This window comes from Gamsiella multidivaricata (genome assembly GCF_025024155.1).
Source record: "Gamsiella multidivaricata strain RSA 2152 chromosome Unknown BC939scaffold_9, whole genome shotgun sequence".
Classification (NCBI taxonomy): Eukaryota; Fungi; Mortierellomycota; class Mortierellomycetes; order Mortierellales; family Mortierellaceae; genus Gamsiella; species Gamsiella multidivaricata.
Genome location: NW_026251717.1, coordinates 492,846 through 508,546, shown reverse-complemented (window position 1 = coordinate 508,546; position 15,701 = coordinate 492,846). Strand labels below are relative to the sequence as shown.

Below are 15,701 nucleotides of genomic sequence, written 5' to 3'. Positions count from 1 at the left end.
GGGGGGGGAGTCCTTTTTTGCGTGTGTCTGTGTGTGTGCCTGAGATGATTTACTCCTATTGCGATCTCTGCTGTCTGCCGTCTTTTGAACGGGACAGAATAAAGATGACATCTTGGAAAGTGTATATGTGTTTTTTTTTTTTTTTTTTTTTTTTCATTTGTTTATATAGTCTATGACGATGAGATGCGGAAGAGCTGGAACGAGAAGATGCGCGATGCCACTTTGAGCGTAGGTCTGGGACGTACATGTACAGTAGAAGTCTATGTATGAAGAATATCACGCATGCATCGCGGGGGACGGGACATGTGCGCTGGACCGTACAAAAGAAAAAAAAGAAAGCGAGAGAAAGAAAGAAAATGCCTCACGAATGCTCCTTCAGGACAAACAAAGGGGGGAAGACGGTGGTTGCTCTTTGTTTGTTTTATTATTGCGTTCTGATTGTCATCAAGAGGAACGAGGGGGGAAGGAGTGAGACAGGCCCGGGCTACACACATACACATAGTCTACACACATACACACATACACACATAGTCTACACACATGCGGCCCGTCCGGCGCAGAAATGTGCAAGCAGCGGTGATATGATCGAGCCATTTGTCATTGGCTGTGTGTGCTCTGGGCCGCATTGTCCATTTGCGTGATGACATATCAACGCTATCTATCGATCGCTATTTAAACATTTCGTCGTCTCATCTTCTCCGCATTAAACATCCACCTTTCTTTCCTTCTTCCTTTCTTCCCTTCTTATCTCTCCGCCCCGCTACACCTTCCTTCCCTACAACACTCCCCAGCCATAGTATGCTGGATCTTCCCTCATAACCATACGCCCCTCCTTCTCCCCCTACCCGCCCACCCACCCTTGCTATATAAACACCGCCTAGACACCGCCCGCCCTTTCCTCACCCTTCTTAGACAACCTTCCTTGTATCATCACCCTCGTTTTTTTCCTTCTCTTGTAACAACACACGATCTTCCTTTCGATCATCTGCCTCTGTACATATCCTCTCCTTCACCCTGTATCATAGTCCTCTTCCCTCGATCAAAATACACATATACATACACACATAGCCATGGTTACCTTTTCAACCGACTACTGGGCCCCCGCCATGGAGGTCAACGTCCGAAGACGTGCTGAGAAATCATCCCTCGCCTCAGGCGCTCAATCGCCGTTTCTCCACAACGACGATCACTGGAATACTCTCCGACAGGTCCCCACAATCGAATCCTCATCCAGTTCCTCCAACAGCGACCACTACGGAAGCGCAGACTCCCACCCGGTCCTCAGAAAGGCCCTCAATGGAACCATCAAATCCAACAAGTCCTCGGAATCCGCACCCTTGGCTGTCCCGCAGCAGAAGAAGGCTCATTCGCTGATCCACAAGATCTTTCACCACGAACACAAATCCAGTTCTAGCAGTCCACCTACTTCGCCCGGAGATCGTGGCAGTAACCCGATCGAGGAAGAGGTCGACCCTTATCTGCTGTCGAATACCAGTCCGTTGGAAAAGAGAAACATCTTTAGCTTTGTCCATGGTCTCGGCAAGGGAACATCACCCTTTGGAAGCGACCGTGGTCTAGCTCAAGGTGGGAGCAATCATGCCAACGGCGCTGGTGAAGCAAAAAAGGTCGAGTGCACTCTCCTGAAGAAATACGGCCTATGTGATAAGGGCAACATTGGTCAGGGTGCGACGGCCGTGGTGCGACTGGCCCACAAGTTATCCCATGACGAGGAGTCCGAGAAACTGTTTGCGGTCAAGGAATTCCGAAAGCGCAGAAAGAACGAGACCGAGAAGGAGTACGTCAAGAAACTGACGAGCGAATTCTGTATCTCCTCAACATTACATCATGAGAACATTGTCGAGACCGTCGATCTGGTTCAGGACGAACAGCATCACTGGTGTGAAGTCATGGTAAGTTTTATTTACGGATAACATTCCACGTGGGGGTGAGGGCGAGGGGAGTAAAGGAGGGGGATGAAGGAAGAGGGTCTGTATGTGTGAAGACAAAAATAAGAACTCGTGGCGATTTTGCATTATCTACTATCCTTGCCATATCCTCCAAAGAGATGCATTATTGGCTCATTGGATCATTGGGGATAAAAAATTAGCCAAACAAGATGCTTATTATTTTTGGTGCAGCATGTTCCTGGGTGTTGTTGTATTACCATCGGTTGTGCAAAGCCTTTTTTTTTTTTTTTTTTTTGCCATCTCAGAAGTGTGGGGTTTGGAGATGTCAGGTGCATAATCTGCAGCATTGTTATACATGCCATTGCGGGATGGATCTATTACCCCCAAACAAACATGCAAAAGAGGTCTTGTGCATGTCTTGAACCTAGACTAACAACCCGCTTTGCCATAATGGCGTTTTTTTTTTCTCCATGTGTGTGTTTTTAGGAATACTGCCGTGGTGGTGATTTGTACAACGCTATCAAACAAGGATACATGTCAAGAGTCGAAATCGATTGCTGTTTCAAACAGCTCCTGAACGGAGTTGCCTATCTTCACTCTATGGGTGTCGCCCACCGGGATATCAAGCCCGAGAACCTGCTTCTGGACGGCAAGGGCCGACTCAAGATCACGGACTTTGGCGTCTCGGACGTGTTCCGCATGTGCTGGGAAAAGACACCGCATCTCTCGAAGGGTCTCTGTGGATCGGAACCCTACATCGCACCGGAGGAATTCAAGACCAAGGAGTACGATGCTCGGCGGGTCGACATCTGGGCCTGTGGCATCGTCTACTACTGCATGGTTTACCAAGGAATCCCATTCCGTGCGGCTACCTCTCAAGATCCAAATTATCAACACTTTTTGGAGATGCGTGCGGTCAATAACTATGAGCCGTTTGAGAAATTACCACCGGGCTGTCGTAAGCTGATGAAGAGAATCCTGGACCCCAATCCCGAGACGAGGATCACGATAGAAGAGATCATGGAGGACGAGTGGTTCAAGAGTATCGAGTCTTGCGCCCATGGCGAGAACCAGAACCCCCATCGCCACTTTGGATCCAGCATATAAAGGCGCTTTTCTCTCTCTCTCTCTCTCTCTCTCTCTCACAAAATATAAATAAAATGCATCTTTGCAACCCGTACGCTCCTCTTCATGTTCTGCCGCAAATAAAAAAAGGCTTTATTTCTGGGAATCATACGTATATATATACAAATGGGCTGCCATGTAGCGTCTACAACAAGAAGGCGGCGGCAAAGGCAGGGACAGGGTTGCCAGTGACCTCAGGCAAGCTGAAGCCCACTCCTGAGAGCTCCTCTGCGTTACCAGCGACATCAACGTGAGTGTAGGCAATCTGATCCTGCTTCTTCTTATCCAGACCAAAGTCGCTCACGCCCGAGGCGATGGCCATAAAGGCCATGGGGTACTGATGTCCACGAGCACTTGCGCTCGAGGCCTTATCGTTAGCCTGAACAACATCTTCGGCTACGGATCCAGGGGCGATCACTGCATAGTCCTCACGGCGCAGGGTCGACATCTCGAAGGGATCTCCCATGATGTGGCCGGCAGCATCGATGCGCGGGCTGATACCAGCCTTGCGCGCTGGGCCGTTGTCGAGGCAGATGCCATAGGGGCCATATGCGCGAATGGCATGGCCTATATATCATATTATTTTTTTTTCGTGGAGAAAATGAGATGATAAGGATCAGATGCTGCCTTTGACCTTATTAAAAAAAAAAAAAAAAAAAAAAAACTTTGCATCACGATATCCTCGTTATTGTTCGCGTACCAGTTAAAGTGGCGACGGTGAAGAGTCGCGAGGGGATGTGGGTGCCGGCCTTGCGATCGGCCAGGATGCGCTCCTTGCATTCGCAAAGGGGATCAGTCATAACCATACGGCCCTCGGCGTCGGTGTTGCCGACGAGGACACGCTTGCCCGCACGCGAGTAGAGGACCTCGTCGCTGACATAGGCGTTCGATCCGATCGAGTTGCGGACCAAACCGAGCATGGCCGTAACGTTGACATGCTTCGGCTTCAACTCTGCCAAGGTCGCCATGAATCCTGCAACGGTTGCAGCGCCGCATTTGTCACGCGACATACCCCTCATCGCACCTCCGCACTTGACATCGGCTCCACCAGTGTCGTAGGTCACGCCCTTTCCAACAAAGTACAGGCTAAGATAGGATAGGATAGGAATTAATAGTACGGGGAGGTGCATGTGTGAGTACAGACAATCTTGAGCAACGTGATTTGCGCTGAAGGAAAGAAGAAAGTTGATCTATCCAAGCAATAAAAAGAGACATACTTTTCCTTGACCTTGGAAGGCTCATCAGATTTGTACTCCAGCTTGACGACGCGAGGGAAGTGTCTAGGGACTAAACGTATATATGAAAGTGTTGGGGTTAGCAAAAAAAAAAAAAAAAAATCCGGTATAGCAGTATGCCGGCAGTGAAAAGAGCATGTACAGAGGGTTCCATACCAGATAAAGAGCAGCGGGCGACAGCGTGGAGCAAAGGATATTCCTTCTCGATGACATCAATGTCCTTGACAACCGTCAACTTGATCTCAGACTTGGAATTGAAGTAGTTCTCCACGTATTCTGCGAACCGGATAGGAGCCATGCGCTCACAGTTGGGGCTTCCCAAATCTAGTTCAGTTCCGCAGCAAGGGGGGCGATAACAGGCACCGTTAATATCTCACCGAGACGTACAGAAACAAACCGAGGGCTTCCTCTAAATAGTTCATAGACAGGAAGGGGAAGGGTGGAAAACTGCAGGCTGCATTTTTTCTATTTACCTTTAGCGACGCGACGTCCAATCTCGACAGCGTTGACAAAGGCGATACGCTCAGGGGTAAGCTCAGCACCCTTGGTGACAACACCGATCCTCTGCACCATATATCGGTCCTTGCCAATCTTCTCATAATGCTCACGGACATCAATTGGATCAAAGCATGCAGCCAAAGCTCCAAGGATCGAGACCTCAATGTAACGTGCATAGTCTTCGTTATCAGTCTCGATCTCGCTGGGGAAGTAAAAGACTGGAGCAACCGCGCCAGCGGCCTGGGCACGCTTCATGGCCGCCTTGGTCGCCTCCTGAAACTTGCGGACATCGTCCGAGTCGCCGTTGATCGACCCCGTAGGAGCGAGGATTAGACGGCCACCGGCGACGTTCTGATCGGGGACGACGGCCAAAGTTGTGCCAAAGTCCTTGTCGACGGCCGTGTGAGCATTGAGGGAGCTGAAGGCCGAGAGGAGGTCCTGGGAAACCGTGGGATAGACGGCGATGACGGCGTCGAACTGCTGGGAAGTCGAGGCGAGGTCCGCGGTCGTGGCAGAGATGATGGTCGGGAGAGCGAGGGTCATGGCGGATGAGAGGAGATGGGGATGGAGAAGAAGAAGAAGAAGAAAGAAGGGAATGGGAAAGGGCCCCCTGTTTTATGTTTTTTTTGTTTACTTTTTTCGGTAGTCTTTATTGCAGAGACATATTGAAACTGAGCTTTCAGTTCAGCGTCATGCACTTCATCCCCGCACAAGCGATGGTGGGAAAATACCCTCCAAAGACCGAAAAAGGGCACCAACGCTGGACGGAGTTCAGGAGGACACGGCGGCCTTTGGACCAATTGGAGTCACACCAACTCTCCAGAAAATTTGTTCCCAGGAACACCCATCGGCTCTGGATATATACTATCAGCCACATGCAAGACTCCATTGCACACGGCGCCAGCACCCATCAACATTCACAACACAACAAAGCAACAAAAAAAGAGTAGAGCACTCGCCTTTCTGCAAGGGGATGGGCGGGGGCAAGGGGAGAGGGAAGGATTCTTTGAGTCTATTTTTGGTGGCAAAGAACTGAGTATTCCACGTGACACCCGATCCGGTTGAAATGAAATACATACAGACTATTGCCACTCTTCTTCTCACAACCACCACTTTTTTTTTGTATCAAACACCCATCCCGGCTTTTCATCAATTGGGACTCCGGACACCATGGGGATACCGCGTTACGCCGTCGGGATCCTGGCGCTACTCTCTGTCGTCTGCATCTGGGTCTCGTCCAGCTTCTTGATGAATGTAAGTTCGGAGTCGGAGATCACATCACTCAAAAAAAAAAAAAAGCGAGGGAACGATATTCTCGGTCGATCTTGAAGCAACAGCGAAGAACAACTCGTTTCCTCCACCTTCACTCTGTTCTTCTGTGAAGGGTGGATTGGCAGAGATCGATAAGCTATAAGTGTTTCTGCTTGACCCTCCCCCCCCTTCCTCTCCTCCTTCTTCAGCGCGTATCACCATTGGCTAACTTTATATTACGCCATCGGTCGCACGGACGGCTCTTTCTCAGAACATTTTCGCGGGCCAGAACTACAACAAGCCGTTCTTTATCACCTATATCAACACTGCATCCTTCTCGCTCTATCTCGTCGGGCCTCTCCTTCGACATTGGTATGCAGCTTATAGCAGGAAAAGAAGGTCAGGGACCAAGAAGTCGTCATCAGATCTTATTTCGCAGGACATTCCCACTTTCAGGTAACACTTTGGCCGATGGAGGTCGGTTGCTGATGCTCGTGTTGGCATGCACTCCTTTTTTTTTATGCCCTAAACGCTGACCTTAGGCCGCTTGCTTTTTAAAAAAAAAAAAAAAGATCATATGGGAGTATGACTCAGGGAGAGTCGAGCGGTGTGTCCCACGATTCACCATTAGATACCTCACCAACCTCCAGCAGAAGCGTATCCGTAGAAAGTGCATTGGAGCATGGATCAGATCTACACACCCCAGAGGAGACTACAGCAGCATCACCACCACTGACACCCCTGACGCACAGGGAGATCGCCGAGGTCAGTTTTGCGTTCTGCATCCTTTGGTTCGCAGCCAACTGGGCGACGAACGCCTCATTGGCCTATACCACCGTAGCGAGCTCAACGATCCTCGCCTCCATGTCTGGATTCTTCACCCTCGCGATCGGAGCCATGCTCAAGACCGAGACCTTCAGCACCCTCAAATTAATCGCCGTCTGTGCCAGTGTCGTGGGTGTGGCACTCGTGAGTGAATCCGACCGAGGAGAGAACTTGACGGACGACCGCAGCACCGATATTGGAAACATGGTCATCATCGACCCCACGCAACCCAGCGCTCCATTGTTTGGCGATCTCCTCGCGTTGATGTCCGCGATCCTCTATGGCTGCTACACCGTTCTGTTAAAGATCCGGATCCAGAACGAGAGTCGCGTCAACATGTCGCTGTTCTTTGGATTCGTGGGACTGTTCAACCTGTTCCTGCTTTGGCCCATGTTCGGGGTCCTTCACTGGACGGGCATCGAACCGTTTGAGTTGCCCAAGGACAGCAAGATCGTCTGGATGATTGGTGTGAATGCCCTGGTTGGCACATTTGTGTAAGAAGAAGAAGAAAAAGAAGAAGAGCCAATCCTCCGTTTTTCCACCCCTCCTCTCATATATATTCTGTCTGTTCTCACAAAATCTTAATCCCACGTTTGCATACACGCGTTTTTTTTCATTTTTTTTTTTTTTTTTTTTAGTTCCGACTATCTCTGGCTCCTCAGCATGTTGATGACATCTCCTCTTGTCGTTACTCTTGGTCTCTCTCTGACGATCCCCTTAGCGTTGATCGGGGATGTACTAGGTTATGGACGCGTCCTCGGACCCGCCTACTGGATCGGAGCCGCCCTTGTCCTGGCCGGGTTCTTTGGCGTCAACGGCGTCACACTGAGTGAGCATCGAAACGAAACAGAGCGTCAGGAAGATGTCGCGATCCGTCCTGCGACCTCGGCACTTGTCTCGCAAGAAGGCGAGGATCGATCATTGGCGGGAACGGTGTCTGAAGAGACGAACGATGAGATGCAACGGCTCCTGCCACATGCATAGCCCGCTAATATATAGAAATTCTGTTCAATGTGGCACCGACCAGCTCTTTTTTTTTTTTTTTTTTCTTTTTTTTTTTGTATCCATATTCTACCCCTGTATCATATCGTACAATGAAAAGTCGAGATCATCTTGACAATGCTGCTGTTTATTTCTATATTCTATATTACAATCTAGGATGACTTTTTGTGAGTGAGTTGGATAACTGGCTCTTGAGCGAGCTTTGTAGGCGAGGCCGCGCGGTTAGAGGGTATCATCATGCTCGATTCTCTGGCCTTGGGAAATGCATTGTCGAGAATACCGAGCAAATGTTGCGAGAGTGCTGCTGGTTTGATCAGGACCTCCTCGCAAAGGCGGTTCGAGGCAGGCTTCATTTCTACACAACTCTGTTCCTCCAAATGACGCCAGAGTTGGAAGACCGCTCCTGCAATGTAAAGCTAATATGACAGAAAATAGAGAAATACAAATGTGAATAATGTCTTCGGCTACTGGCATAGCAATAGCAAACAAGGCAGATCAGCCAGTGCTCCTGCTCACCTTTGGGTGCTGAATAGCCGAGGCCTTGATCTGCTGCCTCACTTCCGACACTGCCTGCAGGGTCGGTTTCCAGTCCTCCTCTGTACCTGTCAAAAAGACCTTGGTCAAGCCCATATGAGCTGCAGCTTCGACTGCTCCCAGCATCATAGTCTTGACATCCATCATGCTTCCATAGCTCAATCGACTGACAATATCGTCCTCGTAGACATAGCATCGGATGTGGTCCCGATACCGGTCAGCCAGATCCTTGGAGACACTGCATGCTGGTGCAAAGGCATGGCATTGGATCCGGAACTGCCCCTTCATCATGGACTGGAACTCGTGCTGGTGATCCAACAACATCATGGTCAAAATCGACGCCGTACCTCCACCCAAGCTATGGCCTACAATGTTAAGGGCTGACACCTTGTGTTTGGAGATATAGGCGACGAGCTGCGGGACAAGATTCTTCATAAACCAGTCGGCTGATGTCTTCATACCGCCATGGACAAGACCGCCCTTCCACTGCTGATATTCGCACACCAAATCGGTCAGGGTATCAAAAGCACTCTATGAGAGATTGACAAAGAACGAAAATGTTATTAGGAGATGGTTCAAGATATTGAGCAGGTCCTGACGAACGTCCCAGTGCGTACCATCGTGCCGCGAATTGCCAAAACAATCGAATTCGTCGCCCGATCAAGGGCGACATAGTAGCTTGGATGGAACACCTTGGATGCGTGGAATTCGTATGCAAGCAGATCCTCCTTTGGAATACGGAGGAAATCAATTGCGCACGCATGATCAGACCGCCAGCGGATAAAGTCTTTGATGATCCCGTTTCCTTTGCCTACAAAGTTAATGCCAGCCCATCCCTGTAAGACCGAGGATTGAGAATGAGGGACAAACAAGTTACAGAAAAATCCCATGTTAGACAGCTGGACAAAATCACAAGGTTTGTAGCATGCATGGTTGACTGAAGATTTTGTAACATACGTAGCAAGCCATAGAAAAACGCCAAAAGTATCCCGCATGCTCGACCTGCTCCAGTGTGGCTAGTCCAGTGTCCATCCTTTCACTCGTTACGTCGCGATAATATCGCTCCAGTACTACGACGCCTGCCAAGATCTGTGTATTTGTCAACTCGAATCCCTGTCCGAAAGCAGTCACCAAGCGAATGACTGCCTTGACGACCTTTTGTGTTTCCGGAGCAATAGTCCACGATCCGACCATATCCAGGATTGGGTATTGGACCACAGTATCGTCCTCCTCCACCGTGGCAAACTTGAGCTCTGTCTGTTGAGCATTGCTCTCCTTGTTGTCCGGGTCCTCATACTTCTGGAACCTCGTGTCAGAGGCATCATCCATCATTGCTTCTGAAAGTTGTGCCAAAAAATTCGAGTCGTCCTCCAGCTCGCTTGAAAGCTTGGGCGCTGGGACAATAGAGAGAGTGGGTCCAGCATTATCTTCCAGCTGTGGTGGTTTCTGGTACCGATAATGGATACGGAGCTGAATGGCCCCGATATTGGATGACAGCGTCTTTTTCCCTGCAAGATTGGACATTGTGCTGACGGATTTTGTACGATCCCAGATCTCATAGAAGCTGTGTGCGGCGTGCATGTAAAGAAAATACTGTAAGTATTGGGTCCAATCGAGGTCTTTTTTTTTTTTTTTCCTGGAGCTGGTGACCAGTTCTCCTTGATTCTTTTGCTATACCTTGTGAATGATTCTGGCAAGCCTTCTAGATGCGATAGTTTGATCTCTGCCCGCCCTACATGTCTGTCGCGCAGAAGAATACTCCTGTCATACAAATCCAGCTACGACATATCCACGTATATCAGAGACAGAAATGTTGTGTTAGTACTGTGAAACATCAACATGGATACACACAGAAATTGTATGGGCTTTTTGGAACCACAGTCAAAGATCCACTTGGTTTACCTGGAGACTATCAAAGAGCTGTGCATGGTATGTGACCCGAAACTCAAATCCTTCGTTCCAGTCGCCGTGTTGGTGTTCGGAGGTAGAAGTTTGGAATGCTTGATCTAACGCAGCCAACAGCAACAACCGTGTGTGTGTGTGTGTAAGCGACACAATATGATGCCTGTTTTTTAAAGAGATCAAAGTAAACTGTGTTTCTGCACCACCTCCTCAAAGCAAACAATGGCCATACCTCCAAGAGTTAAAATGACGTATGGGCGTTGCAGGATCTCGTTGAGCTCAATTCGCTTCACATTAATCTAAGCCGAGCATGAAAGTGAGACGGATTACAGAAACGTTGGTGCTTCGTTCGAGTAAGCAGTACATTGAAAAAATGCCCAACATCCTCCTGCCTGCTGACTGACCTGCAGTCGCTTGTCGGGTAATGGCCTCCAGGGCCGCTGTTTGATCTCCTCGGACACTTTTGAGAGCAACTGGGTAGCCGCGCTGTTTATGGACGAATTGGATGCTGTGGATGATTCCGACGTGGCTGTTACGGGGGATGAGGTCGTGGGGGTAGTGAGAAGACTGGAAGAAGACCCTGATAGAACTGGGCTATTAAACCCCGAGTGTGTTATGGAGGTCTTGGTGACGGGAGAGGTCGTCATGCTTGCCCTCCTTGTGGGTTGTTGTGTAATTAGGTCTGGTGCAGAAGCCAAGCCCATGACAGCGTTCCCAGTAACGGCGTGAATGGACGAAGTGCTGATTCTGGTTGCTGCCTTTGGCCGGGCAAAAGGTGGGGGGACGCCATAGGACATGGTACTTGCGGGTCGAGATGCAAAAGTGGGGAAGGATGATGGATGAGAACAAGAATGAGCAGCAGCAGCGGAGTGGCCATCGCTTGCTCCCTCTAACTTTGCCCAATTTTCTAATGCACAATGCACGTGCAACTAAACTCCTCTCGTTTTGTTTTCTTTGGGGATGAGGGAGGGTCTTTGTGGGGGAAAGGAACATGCGTCCAGGGCGATCATTTGCACTTATTTATTGGGTTCTGAAAATGAGACTAAAAAGCGAAGTAAGCAAGGAAGCTCCTTGGAATGCCGAACGCCTTATGCTGATGCTTGTTCTACGTCCGCCATCACCTGGAGTCCCTGCAGCACGCTCCATACTCCGGGAACGAACCACCGTGCCTCGGAGCTCTTAGATCCCACTGTGCAGGTCACAACGCGGTGCTCGTCGCCAAGATTCAAGCCATTGCAATATACAAACATGTCTTCGTCCGAGCGGTCATCGCCGATGCACAGGACAAAGTCCATCGCATCCTCGCCGTACTGTTGGCGAAGAGTCTCCACAATCGTCTTGGTCGCGTGCGCCTTACTGACATCCCGAGGCATCACCTCCAAACATTTACGGCCAACAACAGCGTGGATAGGGTAGATGGATCCGATCGCCTCTTCGATGTGATTCTGGCACTCGCGTGCCTGCCACAGTCCGTAGCTCGGATTATCGGCCTGGCGGTAATGCTGGTTTTTTTGAGGGAAGAGATCATATCCTTGTTAGTGCTGAAACTTATACAACTCATAAACGCACCAAACAGTAACAGAAGGTCACATACCCAGACAATCGGTATGGCCTTCTCCTCGATCTCAGATCCCGGCGTTCTTTCCTTGTAGTATTCAAACATCTATAAACAGAAGAATGTTAGACACCGTCTCTGCCCATTGCATGATGCATACAAAAGGTCCTCATGCCGAGATTGGATGTTATTCTTACCTCCATGACTTTCTTACGCCACTGCATGTCAGTGCCCTCTTGAACTTGGTCCTCCCAAGCTGACTTGCCTACTGGCTTGAGGAAACATCCGCCTTCCGCACTAAATGCGCCAACAATAAGAACTATTCGTCAGTTTTTGATCAATCGTAGACTCTTATGCGGATCAGAAAGATAAGGATGTCGTATTACCAAAGGCCAATATTTTCAATGCCGCTAAAGACCTCGTCCAGACTCTCCCGTGTCCGACCGCTCATGATGTAGACAAGATTTCTCGGATCCTTAGCAAGCTGCGTAACGACCTTGATCATATCCCCATGAGACGTCTTTCCCTTTGTTCGGACAGTAGAAAGCCGCTCGTAAGGCAGTAGGGTGCCGTCATAGTCCAATAGCAAACTAGAAAGAGATTGTTCAAGACCGTGGGTTAGACTCTTAACACAAAAAAAAAAAAAAAAAATTATCGACTATAGGTACTGCAGCTCCTCACGATACTTACAGTCTTCGTTTGGTGGATTGGAACTGAGGCAATACAACTTGCATGTTTAGGAGGGGAATGTGGATCGAGTAACGACGTTGCACATCTCCGTGGACCTTAATCAGTTCGGAAACAAAATCTGTTGCCCAGAACTGAGCCGTGTTGGTGCAGACGTGCTTACGCAACTCGTTCCAGCGAAGTGCTTTCTCGTCATCCTTCATCATCAGACCTTCATGGATGGCCTCAGCAACTTCAGTATAGTTCCAAGGGTTAATCCTCAAGCAGGCACCAAAACTTCCATACGTTCCAGCAAACTAGATCGAGTGAAGAAATATGTGGAGATGTCAGTAGCCAAGCCCTATCGCTACTCTTTTAGCAGATTAGACACGACACCACAGCTGTGTACCTCACTAAGGATCAATGGATTTTTTGTCTCCTCTTGACAAATGATATACTCGTGCGATGTGAGGTTCATTCCATCGCGGAGCGAGGTGATCAAGCACAGATCAGCCGCTGTGAGAAGTCCGAGGTACTGACTAAAGGTGATATCCTGGCGCAAGAACACAATGGGTTGGTACGAGAGACTGCTGAACTTGGAGTTGATCCTGGTGACCACATCCGAAACTTGACCCTGGAACTCATTCTGCTCCGAAGTAGACAGAGCGACTTGGATCAATACGATCTATGTATGAATGTCAGAGCATGTTAACTACCATCCCTTCCATTTAAAACAGTACACTCTATCGGTATAACGGACGACATGTATACCTTTCCTTGCCATTCGGGATAAAGGTTCAAGAAGCGCTCAAAGGCAAGCATCTTCTGACGGACACCCTTGATATAATCCAACTTGTCGCGTGCTACAATCAACTTCATGCCGGCATATTTCTCCTTAAGCACCTTGACCCACTGTGCAACTTCAGGGTCCTGGCGTTTGACATTGAGGCTTTTGGTATCGATGCCAATAGGGAAGATGCCAACGTTGACTGCAGTATTTTCCAATTGGATTCCCTTTGGACTGGATTCGACCGCGAGGATACGTGAGCATGTCTGGAGGAAATGGCGAGCAAAGGAGTAGGTTTGGAAACCAACAAGATCAGCTCCCAGCAGGCCATGCAGGACCTCCTTACGCACTGCAAATGATGGCAAAAACGAAGGATAAAGTATGTTAGTGCATTCCTTCCTGTTGATCCATATCATGCTATCATGGATAATTGATGAAGCAATTGGTCGCACAATGACCTACCATGCAAGCATCTAAAGATCTCAGAGCTGGGGAAAGGGATATGCAAAAAGAACCCAATGGACGCATCGGGAAGGCGCTCGCGGATCATGTTGGGGACCAGCATCAGATGATAGTCGTTCACCCAAACTACGGACGGTAAATGTTTGGAACAGTTTTCATGATTAGAAAAAGAAACCAGTCCGTGCAGATAAGGCGGGTTGATAACGAACAACGTGCAGGCGTACTTGTGTCACCCTGACGATAATTTTCGACGATCGTATCCGCAAACGCTCGGTTCACGGCGACGTAATGCTTCCAAGATCCGTCCTCATAGGTCTTGCTCCTGAGGTTGTCGGGCAGGATATAGTGGAAGATGGGCCAGAGGATCTAATCCATAAAGAACAAAAGATAGCAAATTAATTGGATTAATGTCCAGGAACCAAAAGGAGCGAACAAGCGTGGGAAGAGAATCGAAGGAGTGACGAGGGAGTGTCATCATGGGAGGAGTACGAGACAGAGACACGGAATAAAAAAATTAAAATAAAAAAAGTCAGCCTGACCAGACAGAGGGAGTGAGCAAGCAAAGGACCATCTGAAAGGGGTAAGGTCTCTGGTATTTTCGCTTGGATTCCCCTTACTCCCTTCACAGTGCTAGATCGCACCATGACCAGGAATGTATGCACAACCTACCTGTTTGCAGAACTGGTGATAGTGTCCTTCAAAATCCAAGTCATTGACAAAGACAGGGATGGAACTGTGATCGAGCGCCAACTCTGCCTTGATATCGCCTCGTGTTCGATCGTTCAAAGTGTCGGTAGCCATGCCCAGCGTGCCAATCCAGATCCTCTTGGATAGCTGACCTTGAATCGAATTCACTGCGTTGTGGAGACCAATGTTGCCACTGGTGGCCTTCTCGACAGTCCATGGAGCCTCTGCAAACACCTTGGCGGAATCAATTGAAGGGCGTCGGTGTGGCTGCGTCTTGTGGATGTTAATGGTAGGGTGATCTCCGATCCTGCTGCGGGGCTGATTCAAAGGCGGACGTGGTGCTGCTTCGGGGAAGACGTTCCCTAAGCCTACTTTACTGTCAGAGGGAGGGGCAAGAATAGATGGCGGCGGAGTTGCCAGATGGCCATGGTACGATGCCCTTTGGTGCAGTGCGGGACGATCCTGATCCTTGAGTCGATCAGCTTTTTTGGTGATGGGCTTAGGTACTGTGGTGACAGCCTCGCCGACGGAGGACGTACTTCGGAAGAACCTAGGCGCTGTTGGTAGCGGAGGCAAGAGAATGCTGGTAGGCTGCAGGGCCATTTTAGTGGGTGCGACACGTTGCGGGGGAATTGATCGCTGGATGTGATCCGACATGGCTCCGTTCGAGGTGTCAACAGCGGCCAGAGAGTGGATTGAGGCGGCAGGTCGAGGCTGGGCCGAAGAGGAGGACAGGGTAGTGTTTCCAGCAGTATTGGGTAAGGACGAGCCCTTACTGCCGGACTTGAAGCGGCCATCCTTGTCGCGGGCGGGGACTTGGAAGGAGATAGTGTCTGGTAGAAGTAATGTTGCGACAAGCAACCTGCCAGGTGTTAGGACCGAGCCTTCAGCAATCATGATGGGTTATCGGCGGATGTGTTTGCGAAAGAAGAAAAACAAAATGAAAAAACGAAAAAAAAAAGAATAAGGAACACGTAAAAGGATAGGGTTGCGTGCGAATTGGAAAAAAGAAAGAGAGAGAAAGGAGAGGAAGGGAGTGATGGTGGTGGAGCGGGAGAAGGCGCTTGGACCAGTGCACCAATGCCCCTGATCCAAGTACTCAAACGCAACAATGAGGTCATCTTGTGACTGCAGTCCTCCAGGGCAGACGCGCTCCAATGGCAGCATGCACAAGCGTGCGGACAGGAAACGGTGCCAATCAAGTCGACATATTGCTGCTATGCTTTACTGTCCATGCATGTTTGTACCTCACATAATCTGCGAGA

At 49.3% G+C, this 15,701-nt stretch overlaps 5 protein-coding genes across 5 annotated transcripts; 2 read left to right on the top strand and 3 right to left on the bottom strand.

The window, feature by feature from the left end:
* The first annotated feature begins 713 nt into the window (after positions 1-713).
* On the top strand, positions 714-3,128 carry BC939DRAFT_440822 (kinase-like domain-containing protein). The gene is made up of 2 exons (XM_051554133.1): positions 714-1,910; positions 2,394-3,128. The coding sequence occupies exons 1-2, from the start codon at positions 1,071-1,073 to the stop codon at positions 3,012-3,014; spliced, it is 1,461 nt and encodes a 486-aa protein (XP_051415922.1). The 5' UTR covers positions 714-1,070; the 3' UTR covers positions 3,015-3,128.
* A 55-nt stretch (positions 3,129-3,183) lies between these two features.
* On the bottom strand, positions 3,184-5,194 carry BC939DRAFT_379822 (uncharacterized protein; the record flags this gene model as incomplete). Its single annotated transcript, XM_051551732.1, has 5 exons — positions 3,184-3,599; positions 3,733-4,118; positions 4,250-4,319; positions 4,424-4,591; positions 4,741-5,194. Coding segments are annotated over 5 exons (1,494 nt in total), but the record flags the coding sequence as incomplete, so codon positions are not given.
* Positions 5,195-5,779: 585 nt separating this feature from the next.
* BC939DRAFT_440818 (uncharacterized protein) lies at positions 5,780-7,870 on the top strand. Its single transcript, XM_051554132.1, has 4 exons — positions 5,780-6,019; positions 6,288-6,472; positions 6,589-7,335; positions 7,480-7,870. The coding sequence occupies exons 1-4, from the start codon at positions 5,936-5,938 to the stop codon at positions 7,823-7,825; spliced, it is 1,362 nt and encodes a 453-aa protein (XP_051415920.1). The 5' UTR covers positions 5,780-5,935; the 3' UTR covers positions 7,826-7,870.
* A 35-nt stretch (positions 7,871-7,905) lies between these two features.
* BC939DRAFT_440813 (uncharacterized protein) lies at positions 7,906-11,238 on the bottom strand. Its single transcript, XM_051554131.1, has 8 exons — positions 10,684-11,238; positions 10,512-10,578; positions 10,280-10,383; positions 10,055-10,155; positions 9,335-9,941; positions 8,995-9,213; positions 8,360-8,908; positions 7,906-8,259 (listed from the first exon to the last, which is right to left on the bottom strand). The coding sequence occupies exons 1-8, from the start codon at positions 11,074-11,076 to the stop codon at positions 7,996-7,998; spliced, it is 2,304 nt and encodes a 767-aa protein (XP_051415919.1). The 5' UTR covers positions 11,077-11,238; the 3' UTR covers positions 7,906-7,995.
* A 42-nt stretch (positions 11,239-11,280) lies between these two features.
* On the bottom strand, positions 11,281-15,482 carry BC939DRAFT_440810 (glycosyltransferase family 20-domain-containing protein). The gene is made up of 10 exons (XM_051554130.1): positions 14,419-15,482; positions 13,974-14,115; positions 13,750-13,875; positions 13,272-13,636; positions 12,910-13,185; positions 12,525-12,817; positions 12,221-12,424; positions 12,032-12,131; positions 11,874-11,942; positions 11,281-11,781 (listed from the first exon to the last, which is right to left on the bottom strand). Exons 1-10 carry the CDS (start codon positions 15,331-15,333, stop codon positions 11,368-11,370), a joined length of 2,904 nt encoding a protein of 967 aa, XP_051415918.1. The 5' UTR covers positions 15,334-15,482; the 3' UTR covers positions 11,281-11,367.
* Between the last annotated feature and the right edge of the window lie 219 nt (positions 15,483-15,701).